Source organism: Danio rerio, chromosome 7, assembly GCF_052040795.2.
Source record: "Danio rerio strain M-AB ecotype USA chromosome 7, GRCz13ab, whole genome shotgun sequence".
Lineage (NCBI taxonomy): Eukaryota > Metazoa > Chordata > Actinopteri > Cypriniformes > Danionidae > Danio > Danio rerio.
The window spans coordinates 19,352,501-19,365,176 of NC_141027.1; the positions used below are offsets into that span (position 1 = coordinate 19,352,501).

At 31.9% G+C, this 12,676-nt stretch overlaps 1 protein-coding gene across 9 annotated transcripts in view; it reads right to left on the minus strand.

The window, feature by feature from the left end:
• Positions 1 to 12,676, minus strand: part of dock11 (dedicator of cytokinesis 11) — a 152,554-nt gene that overhangs the window by 107,962 nt on the left and 31,916 nt on the right. For all 9 annotated transcript variants that reach the window (XR_015494992.1, XR_015494991.1, XR_015494990.1 and 6 more), the window contains 4 exon segments: positions 8,079 to 8,158; positions 4,437 to 4,520; positions 4,012 to 4,152; positions 994 to 1,227 (listed from right to left, as the gene is read on the minus strand). Coding sequence is in view for 6 of the 9 variants with exons in the window: in XM_087260093.1 (XP_087116219.1) it covers positions 994 to 1,227; positions 4,012 to 4,152; positions 4,437 to 4,520; positions 8,079 to 8,158 (539 nt within the window). In the remaining 3 variants the exon portion in view is untranslated.

The window sequence follows — 12,676 nt, forward strand, 5'->3', positions numbered from 1 at the left end:
TTTTTTGGAGTCAAACACTTTGGACAAGGCTTGAACAAAATGTAAGACCTCGTAAAACGCAAATAAGACTTTGTATGCCTTTTAAGAGCCTTAATTTTCTCAAAATTGATTTATCAACTTTTATTACTTTTTAGGACTCCGCAGACACCCTGTACTAGAGCAAGACTGGATGATGGCCACTACTAGAGCAAGCTCCTGACTGGATGACGGATGCTACTAGGGCAAGCCCCTGACTAGATGGCGGCCGCTACTAGAGCATGCTTTTGACTGGATGACCACTGCTACTAGAGTAAGCTCTTGACTGGAGCCAAAGTTCAAATTTTTCAACTCACACATTTCAAGTGAATCATGCATTAAGCACATCAAGTGACCAAAACGCTCAATTAGTGGCCAAACACTCAATTTCATTTGCCTCAATTGCGCAAAAAAGTCAGCACAGGATGTCTAATTGCATCTTTGCATTGACTTAACATGTAAATCTGGTGTGAAATAACCATTATACAACAGCCTGTTGGGTATATAATATAATATAATATAATATAATATAATATAATATAATATAATATAATATAATATAATATAATATAATATAATATAATATATAACATAACATAATATGAGTTTTACGTGATTGCCAAGGTGCTGCTGCGTGGTTTACCACAGTGATGTAACTGTCTTATACAAGGATTATTATAACTTTAAATTACATTGCGTCAGATTAAATGATGATAAATTACATGACTTTACATTACATTATAATAAAAACTTTTTTACAGAGCAATACACTAAATACTCCAGTATATCTTAACAACCACATACAGTAGAGACACCTTGACAACCACCAAGAACTTTTATTGCAAGATATACAATTACCTTTTAGTTGGTCATTTTAGTACTTTGGCATTGAAGAGGTTTTTTTTTTAAAGTGACTTCTCAGATTTTTTTTACAAACCTGTCCCAATATTACATAATGTACGTGTCATGATCTTTTACCTGAGTGGGGAAGTGTAAAAGAGACTCTGCGACTCTCTGGAGAAGCGGCAGGCCATGTCCGTTCATCTTGACTGGGTCGTTTTCATCTTCTCCTGCTTCTGTCGGCGTTCCAGCAGAGCCCGTCTGAATCATTTCCCTCACGCAGGGAGGGTTGAGGTCAACGTGAAAGTCTGCCGAGATCTTACAGCCTTTGGACAGATCGAACAACGCCAGGCTGATGAAGAACGGCTCCACCTGTGCACAAACCAAAACTCACAGAATGAAGTCATCCCATCTTTATTTGACATTGCGAATGCAGGGCTAGCACAGCAATAACACAACATGTGATGAAGACGGGGTTTACGATATTAACCTTATTATGTAATGTGGAAGTGTGCCCATTTGTTTTGCAAGAATGGGGGAATTGCCTATAATAAAAGGTAGAAAAACATCAAACTAGTGTGTTTATGACTATACATAAAAAGTAGAAGAATAAGATAAAATATCAATTTGCAACACCAAGCAGCATAACGAGCTGTTTTTAACGTCTAAAAATCAATAAAAGTGAATGAGACAGCAAGTCTCGAGCCAAAACAATCCAATAACTGTGCCCGTTCATTTGTGAAGAATAAGATGAATATGCTCAGGATTAAACAGTTTGTTGCAGACAGATTGACAGATTTAACATTATAATTGGACTTCAGAGAACAGTAGAAAATAAGTTCACAACCCCTTTAAATAGCACAAGGCATATGTACATAACCAGCATATTTCTCTGTAATGTATTTTCACTCCATTGCTATTAGTATTGTCTCTCTAGATCCTGCAAACAAAGTGTGGGAAAGTCCTGAAGTGTTCAGTAGTTTTCCCAACGCCAGCATTCATCACAGCGTTTTGGATGATTCCACTGTCCTCATGCCAAGAATCTCTCATTCATCATCACTTCCAATTATCAACTTTATCGTCCTTCAGTTTAACTGCTGGCGCTCTTTGTGTGTTTGTGGTAGTTTGACGCACCATGTAGAGAAAGCTATACAGTAGTCAACACACATACAGTTGAAGTTAGAACGATTAGCCCCCCGTTTATTTTTTAATTTATTTTTTAAATATTTCCCATATGATGTTTAACAGAGCAAAGAATTTTTCACAGTATGTCTGATAATATTTTTTTTCTTCCGGAGAAAGTCTTATTTGTTTGATTTCGGCCAGAATAAAAGTAGTTTTACATTTTTTAAACACCAATATAAGGTCAAAATTATTAGCCCCTTTAAGCTATATATATATATGGTTTACAGAACAAACTATCATCATACAGTAACTTGCCTAATTACCCTAATCAGCCTAGTTAACCTAATTAACCCAGTTAAGCCTTTAAGTGCCACGTTAAGCTGTATAGAAGTGTCTTGAAAAATATCTAGTCAAACATTATTTACTGTCATCATGGCAAAGATAAAAGAAATCAGTTATTAGAAATTAGTTATTAAAACTATTGTTTAGAAATGTGTTGAAAAAATCTCTCCGTTAAACAAAAATTGGGGAAAAAAATAAACAGGGGGGCTAATAATTCTGACTTCAACTGTATATTTAACTTTTAAAAACATTTTGAATGTAGAGTTTGTAGCTTAGGAATCACGTTTCAGAAAATGCATCCATTTTATTGTGCATGCTCTGTTCAGTACATCAGATAAAAATATATATAAAAATTTGTGCTTGGCAAAGACTAATCGCGTTTAAACGCATCCAAAAAAAAAAGGTTTGTTATATATATATATATATATATATATATATATATATATATATATATATATATATATATATATATATATATATATATATATATATATATATATATATATATATATATATATGCGTGTGTATGTTGTATTTTTATTATTTAAAGACAAATACTCAAATGCAGCCATGTATTTGCTTTTTATTTATTTATATTTAGATATAAAATATAGATACATGACACAAATTATATAAATTATTAAATATGTATGCATAAACAAGATTTGCATGGTTTTGCTATAATGTGTGTGTGTGTGCATTAAATATATATAATAAACATATATAATACATGCACATATCTTTTGTGAAAACAAACTTTTATTTTGGATGTGATTAATCACAATTAATTTTTGCACAGCACCAGTAAAAATATTAAAAGGCAACACAATTATTTTTATTTGATTATTATATAGTTTTATACAAATATTATTAATGTAAAGTATTTTAAAATTACATTAGTAGTTGTATTAGTAATAAAAATAATATTAATTTAACTATATATTATGCCTTAAATATTCATTAAATAATATTAATAGTATTATAATAATTATTGTTATTATGTTGTTGTTACTATATACATATTGATGGTAACACTTTATTTTGAAGGTCCATTTGAGTATTGGTAGACTGTCTGCTTAATATCTGTTGTTACTGCTCCTACAACAAACATGACTATAAGAAACTTTGCAAGTACATGTCAACTTACATTAAGCCTAACCCCAACCTAACAGTCTACTTATAATGATCTAATGAGAATTAGTTGCAAAGTAACTTAAATTCAACAAACAGACCATCAAAATAAAGTGTGACCATATTACTAACTATATACATTTATAATCATTATTAAATTAGTCATTTCAACATTTCCTTAAACACAATAATAATTTAAAAAAACAATCATTCAGAAAATAATATGACATCCCCTCTTAAGCATTTCTGATTTGAAATGTCAGATATATCTTTAGGATTTATGAAAGGATTACCTCTTTAAGATTTAAAACTCTTTCTAAATATGAAAAAATGCATTAAAAAAAGTCCTCTATAGACGACAAATAAGAATAGTGAAGTCCTTTGTGTACAACTGAGCTAAAAGGCTTATTTACTTTTTTTTATTATTTATGTTGAAAATGATTCAAAGATATCATATATTACAGTGTACCAGCTAATACTGGTCTTGACTGTGATCACCATTACAGTAGCTTTAGAAATAAATATTGCCATTCCTTGTGTTTAAATGTGTTTACTCACATTGGTCAAGACACCGTCATTCTTCTCACTGACGCATCCTTGCAGATTAAAGGTCAAGTTGTGACAACTGACCATGATTCTTCGGCCAAATCGTTCTTCAAATGGCTTCACGTCAGGCTCGATGCCTGAGAAATCCAATCTCTAAAGGGAAAGAGGGACATTTCATTAACTCATTTTGCATTCCGCTTTCTATTTTTTTTTTTATTTTAAGATTTATTTTTGGGCTTTTTGCAGTATTGAGACAGGAAGCAAAGTTGGAGAGAGAGAGAGAGAGAGAGATAGAGAGGGGGGGGGTAGAGGTAGGGAAATGTCCTCGAGCCAGGATTTGAACTCAGGACGCCCTGACGTGCACCATTTGTCGGCGCGCTACCGACTGCTTTCCGCTTTGTAATGCAGAAGGTGATAATTGGGAGAAATTGACTAACCTGCACCTCAGGATCGAGGGAGAAGATCTTCTGTCGGCCCTCATTCCTGCTCATTTTACTCAGCTGGTCAGTTTCTCTAGCATACTGAAGAGAACAGGACAAAAAAAATGAAGTGATGCACGGAGTTGAGCACAGTGTATAGAGACCTCATTAACAAGAGTTTTGACAGTCTTTTCTATTCCCTTTCTATTTGTGTCCTTCTTGAGAAAATAAAGGATGAGATATAAGGTTTACCTTTTTTAAGAGTTTTTTCCTTTATTGTGATAGGACAGTGGAGATTTATAGACAGGAAAGTATGGGGAGCAGAGATAGGGGAAGGATCAGCAAAGGATCTTGAGCTGGGAATCGAATTCCGGTCGTGAGCACCTTGGTGCCATGATTCAACACACTAACCACTAGGGTATTGGCACCGCTATGATTTAATGTCATTTTGATTAAATAGAAAGTGGTTATATTAAATATATCTCATTAGACAGGCCTCTTCTTTGTTTTCATTTAAAATAGGTCTTAACTTTTTCATTGGCTTTTGACAGCTGATTTTACAGCACCAACTGATTTTAGTTTATATACTTTTTTGGTTAGCTTAGCTATATTTTACCTTATATATTTAAGTATTTTATATACTATTATGCTTGTTTTGTGGTATATTTCTCTACAGCACTTTGGCTCACTTCTGTGTTTTTTGAAATGCTCTATAAATAAAGTTTGACTTGTTCTGACTTAGCTAAAAATACAAAACAAATATTTATTTACATGGCACTAGTCTGAATTAAACAATGCAGCATGATGTTTCCATTCAAAATTTAAAGCGTATTTTGAGATATTACATGAACTTATGCTACAAATATGTTCATTCAACTAAAGAGGATAACTTTTTCTATACCCGAAGATGAGGTGATTAAAGTGGAAACATGCTTATTGAATAAATATCCATATTTGGAAAATATTAAATATATATATATATATATATATATATATATATATATATATATATATAATTGGATTTTATGATGTTGAACAGATTGTATAACTCATTCTTAAGTATGCAATTATTTTAAAATAAATGCACAGCTAATGTAGTTCCAGGCAGGATGCATTAGGCCCAGATCACACCGAATGAATTTCTTTGCAGTAAGGGGTGCCTATTTAAAATAGTTTTCTTTTGGCAGTGAACATTTTGCATGCTGTTTATGTGTCCCAGGTGACTCTGACTTTTATCAGAGCACTCTGAATGCCTGCAGTTAAAAAAAAATGAATAAAAAGACAACTCCGTGGAAAAAATCTCCCGATGTCATTAATGGCATTAAGACCATTGATACATTGGTTGCCTAGCAACATGAAAAGCACAACAAACATTTTTTTTGTTTGTTTTTCATATCAACAGTGCGCCTTGTGTTTTCAAAAATGACAAGTGTTCAGTGTTATCGGTTAGGTCTTGATGCCCAATTCCGATTTGTTGCTTATATCTGATTTTTTTTGCCTGTCTGTTTACACGTTCTTTTAATTGTGACCCATATCCAATTAATGTGTTTACACTTGCCATACAATTTACGATGTCGCGCATGCATAAAGGCAGGTTCCGGCATCTCACTATCCACGATGTAAGATATCGTCTTGCTTTTAGCTCTGCAAAATATGCAAAGTTTGCCCAACTTTAAAATGATTTTAAGGTGGAGGAGAAGGGTAAGGGCTGCCATGGCATGGTTTATATATGGTGTCCTTCAGCATTCAGAGGAATTTGTGGGTACGAGAGAGATCTCGGGTCTAGTGGGAACAAATTGTGGCGAATAACCACTTTCTTTCTCCATGTTTCCTCTGTTGTTGTTGTTTACTGCATCAGCGTCTCCAAACACACTCTTCCATCTTCGTCATTAAACCGCGGCGAAGTACCACATAGTTGCAAGTTTAATGGCGTACAAAACAGAATGCCTCAATGAATCCGATCTGCCTGTTTACATGATAGTCCCATTGTCACATATATGATTTATTTCAACATATAAAGGAGGCCTGATACCGATCTCTGAATAACCGAATGCATCCTAGAACAGATCCAATCTGTCACATTTGAGGAATTGGGTCATATTAACTGGAAGTGTAAATGGGGCCTTATAGTCATATTTAACTCAGTACCACAGCATACATCTGTCAAAAAAAATCTAAACAAGGCAAAAGTCTTTACATGATATGCTTAAACATTCCAGTGAAGAGAAAACATTGCTTGCTCAGATGTTAGTATCAGTATGTTAGCCTTAAGGACACCTACAGTATAAGCTATTGTGCTTTAAAACAGTGACAGAATTGGCATTTAGAAGATATAAACATCCAAATCTTACAGTTTGTTACTTCCGCCCGAATAGATCAACCCTTTTTTTGACATCAGCTCATACTTCAGGATCTCATCAAATTCTCTGACCAATAAAATGCTCTATAGCAGGGGTGCCCAAACTTTTTCGTATGGGAAAAAAAAACCATGTCATTGAGAGCTGTGGGCCAAAGGTAATTATACCAATATATAGATATAGATATCACATTAAAGTCGCCATGGGTAATTTCGTAATTTATTTAATAATATTTTTTAAAAAATAGAAAAAAAAATTACTTTAAATCGTATTAACTAATGCAGTATAAAAAACAAATACAAATATCATTGAGAGCCCTCCCTCTCTTCTCAGATAGGGGATTTATCTCTTGGATAAAAAACATCACGGTTTTCAATATTGTGATTACACCTTTAAAATATATTCTTACGTCTGGGTAAAAAACTAAAACTTTTCCCTTTGAACACAATATTTTTTATTTTGAAAAACTTTTATAATATTTTGGATCAAGAGACCTGTCAGGCTAGATAATTCAAATGAATCACTGATTTCTGATGTCTTCATTTGTTTCAAAAACACAGATTTCTGTACAATTTTTTATTATTTTTTTTACTGAAGATACTGTTGTCCTAAAGAACAAAAAAAAACATAAAAAAAAACTTAAACATACCTTAGGAAAGGTATGACAGAAAAATTTGACGGTTTTAATACCTTGACTTTTCCAAACAGCACTATACCTTGAAAACATCCCATGATGCCTAGATGGTGGGCCAACTTATGCCCGTGGGCCCTAGTTTGGACATGCCCTACTTAAAAGGCTTCTAATTTGCTTTAAATTTGATGTACTTGAGCTCAACCACTCTCACTGACAGAGCTGTAATAAAACAAAATGCTATTGGCTGTTTTTTTGTTAAAAAGGGGAGGAGCTATATTTCCCACCCGGTTTTCATGTTTCAGTTGAGATTATGTAACACATCGAATATAATAAATTCACATTTCAAACTTCACTTCACGGGACTTTTAAAAACCCATAAACCCAACAAATGTCTTGACAAAGACCTAAACCGTTGTAATTCCAGTATATGCAGAATGACTGACTCATAACTGTTGAATTATTAGAAAATAAATTACACACAAGTTGTAACAGTCACTCTGCTTCCCATCGAGAACGCATCACCACATCAAGTGTATTATTTTTTAATAATTTAATGGCTTATCGTCAAATATTCAGCACCATTAGCAATCTATACACAGACACTTACAAATGCACAAAGAAGCCCTCAAAGCACTCCAGTCAGCATTGTAATGATATGATGTCAAGTACCTTCATCAGCTCAGGATGAAGACTCCGGCCGAAGCTCTCGGTGATGCTCTCTGGTTTCCCCTGACTACTGCTGTCGTCATCTGAGGGAAAGAGACACTTGCTGATCAAAGGGCAAACTCACTCGTTCTGCATGCATAACTGACCACAGGTTTTATTATTATGCAATGCATCAGGCGAATATAGGCTTATCTTAGAAGTGTTGACCGTCATGGTTGACTGGTAATTTTAAGCGGTAAAAGTCTAAATGACATATTAGCTGATTAACGTGTCAGACATATTTAAAAGTCAAATGAGTTTATGCTTAACTTTTGAGTCTATTGGAATAAAAAGTTGCATCAGTGACTACAAACGTGTGCATGTGTGTGTGAAAAACTGTGTTAAATCAGGGGCACTATAGATGGAGCTTTCCAGAAACTCAGCTGCCCTCATTTATTCATGTGCACACACACACTAGAGAGGGTGGGTTGCTTGTGAGGAGGAACATTTTTGATTTATAAACTGGTACCCATGAATAGGATATACTTAGATCACAGGTTTTACCTAATGGATGTTGTAGATAAATGTATTAATTAATACCAAAGGCAAAATATCTGCCTCTTTATTGATGATTGTGGCCTAAATAGTTTAATTAAACTCAGGTTGTAATATTAACATTATCTGTTCAAGTAATATTCAGTTAATATTGTTCTAAAAGATGTGCTCCTTCAACCACCAAAAACATAACACTGTCTAAATATAAGCTATAAAGTATATTTAACTGAAGTGTCTATTATAAAAGTCTCTACTATAATGTTTATAATGTTTGTGAAAATTAAAATCTCAAAATATGAAATAATTTTCCATCGTCATTCAGATATATTTTTTGTTAATGTGAAACGTTTATCCTGTCTTTTTTTTTTTAAATAAAAGTAACCATCATAAATTTCATGTCTTTATATATATTTAATTTGTTTGAGAAATAGGTGGAAAACAACAATTACTACGTATTTTGTTGCAGCACTGTGATATATGCCATCAAATAATTCTTGTTCTAAATGTGGCAAAAATATTTTTTTTATATAAAATTATAAAATAAAACGATATAAACTAAAAAAAAAAAGTAAAAAAAAATTCAATAAATTAACTTAAAATGAAATGCAATGAAAATAAATTAAATTAAATTAAAATAAATAAACTAAATAAACTAACCTAAAATTAAACTACAATTAAATAATAAAAATATAAATATAAATATTTAATGAAACTAAATAAACTAATTAAATTTATTAAATTAAATTAAATTAAAAGTTAAACTAAAAACTATATTAAAATTAAACTAAATTAACTAATTAAATTAAAATTAAATTAACTAAAACGTAAACTAAACAAACAAAAATTAAATGAAAATTAATTTAAATTGAAATAGGGCGACACGATAGCGCAGTAGGTAGTGCTGTCGCCTCACAGCAAGAAGGTCACTGGTTCAAGCCTTGGCTGGGTCAATTGGCGTTTCTGTGTGAAGTTTGCATGTTTGCGTGGGTTTCTTCCGGGTACTCCGGTTTCCCCCACAGTCCAAAGACATGCGGTACAGGTGAATTGGGTAGGCTAAATTGTCCATAGTGTATGAGTGTGTATGGATGTTTCCCAGTGATGGATTGCAGTTGGAAGGGCATCCGCTGCATAAAACATGTGCTGGATAAGTTGGGGGTTCATTCCACTGTAGCGACCTCAGATTAATAAAGGGACTAAGCCGAAAAGAAAATGAATAAATGAATGAATGAATAAATTGAAATAAAACTAAATTAAACTAAATATACTTAAATTTAATTAAAATTAAATTAACTTAAATTTAAACTAAAATAAATAAACTAAATTAAACTAAATTAAAATTAAACTAAATAAACTAAAATTAAAATAAAATTAAACTAAATTGAAATAAAAAAAATTAATTGTAATATAAATAAAAAAAATTTATTGTAATATAAATAAAAAAATGTAAACTGTGTAATGCACTTTCAGACTTTTAACTTTTTTGTCATTTTATTTATTTATTTATCTCTTCTACAGTTGTGATTGCTTAACAGATTTGTTAACAGATACTACTTAGTTGCTTAATTGCACCACCACACACACCAAACTACAGATAAGCCAAAACTAACAGTGTCAGTTCAACTGAAATCTGATTCACACCTATTATTATATTATAAAAACGGAGAAGTTACAAACCGAAAGCCTGTTATTAAAAACATAATTTTGTTTCCTCATGACCAGCATATGGAAGGTTTTGAAAACAAAGGCCAAAGTTTACACCACAGACAGTCAGGGAGTTGTTTATCAGGCCAAAGCTCCTCAATGTGAATAAAGCCTCCCTGGTATTTCAATCCTTTGTCATCACAAAGAGAAAATATTGACTCTGAGCCCAGAAGATTGCATCTCTTATAATGCAACAGCGCTGTGCTATTTCTATAATTCAGTGGGTCATATTTATATACAGCCAAAGGTTTAATAGGTTAAAAAAACTACAAATTAATCTGCTTTAAATATGATGTTTGAAATGAGCAGAATGGGAACTAAGCTTTTTTTAGGAAGTAACAAAGAGCAGGGGTTTCCAATGTTGCTTATTATTTGGATATGTGGTGGATATTTGGACATTTTTATTATGAAGAAAGTGGTATGTGTAGCCAGACCAAAGCAAAACAATGAAAAGCCAATTCACCAGGTTTTTTTTTTTTTTAGAGTGACCTCATTTTGATGATGACGCAAGAGTCACTACATCCCTAAAGTGATGTTGGTGATCTCATGATGGATAGCATAACCCTCATAATGCATTTATTTGCATATTGTTTTCACATTCCAGGTTCATTTGGATCTGAATTATTGTTTTGTGAAGCATCCGTCATGATCAGAAGCTTCTCATTAAAGAATGAACGTGAAAATAGTTTTAAATCCTACCAGGATTTACCATTTTATTTAGATATTTACATTTTATTTGCACATTTTTATTTATAAAAAAATTCTTGAAACGTCAAATTCTTCATAAACCACAACAATTATACAATACAATATATATATGTTTTTGCTAAGGAGAAATCTTATTTGAATATATCAATGTATCATATAATGATGTATGAAATTTGCAATAACAATCTGAGAATTTGAATTATTAAATCAACAGGAATGAACTGAATTTAAATGAAACTCCATTTATTATCCAGAATTTTTCAAATACAGACTAAATTTATAAAACAACTATTTATTAACAGCATGACAAAACAGCAGACAGTATTACCCTGTATTCAAACAAACACAGTGGATTTATGAACTTTCCGTGTCTGATTCAATACGTATGAATCAGATCAGTGTTTAATGCAGCAACACTTTATTAGTTAACAGTTAGATTTTCAGATTTAGCATCGACATTCGAAGTCTTAAAGAGTATTAGACATGGAACAAATGCTAAGAATGAAATATGACTATATTTGATAGTATTATTTTAACTTTTTTGTCACTTAATAGTCGTTCATTTTATCCAAAATGACCTGAATGCAAAACCATAACTTAAAAAATAGTTTAAAATAAATTTTAAAAAAAGATTACTTGTATTTTGATGTTCTTAAAGGGATAGCTCACTCAACACTGAATAGTCTGTCATTTACCACAAACCTGTTCAGGTTTCTTTTTTCTGTTGAACACAGGAAAATATTTTGAAAAGAGCCCAAAATTGGTAACCATTGACTTGCATAGTGTATTTGTTTCCTCTATGGAAGTCATTGGTTAACGGTTTTAGGCATTTTAGGTGTTAGGCGTTCACTTTAGGGTAAATTGTACTTTTAAACACTTCATTTTTACTGAACAAAATTTGAGTCACCTAATTAAAACAAAAGTGAAAATTCTGTCATTTACCACAAACCTGTTTGAGTTACTTTCTTTTTGTTGAACAGAAAAGAAGATATTTTGAAAAACAAAAACTATTAACTTCCATTGTGTATTTGTTTTTCCTATAAAAGTCAATGGTTACCAGTTTCAACCTTTCTTTAAAATATCTTCAATTCTGATCAAAAATAGTGAGCAAACAGAGAGTACATTTCACTTTAGGGTGAATTATACTATTAAAACACTTTATTCTTACTTCACAAAATTTTAGTCGCTTAATAAAAACAAATATGAAAATTCTGTCATTTACCTCAAACCTGTTTGAGTTACTTTCATCTGTTTAAACACAAACGAAGATATTTTCAAAAAACGTTGAAAACTTTATCTGGTAACCATTGACTTCCATAATGTATTTGTATTTCCTATGAAAGTCAATGATTACCAGTCACAAACTTCTTCAAAACATCTTTGTTTATGTTCAACAAACTCATAAGGGTTTGGAACCACTTAAGGCGGAGTAAATAGTGAGTAAATTTCACTTTAGGGTGGATTATACCTTTACAACACTTCATTTTTACTTAACAAAATTTTTGTCAATTAATAAAACAAAAGTGAAAATTCTGTCATTTACCACAAACCTGTTTGAGTTTCTTTCTTTTGTTGAAGAGAAAAGAAGATATTTTGAAAAACAAGTTCACAACTGGTAACCATTGACTTCCATAGTGTATTTATTTTTCCTACAGAGA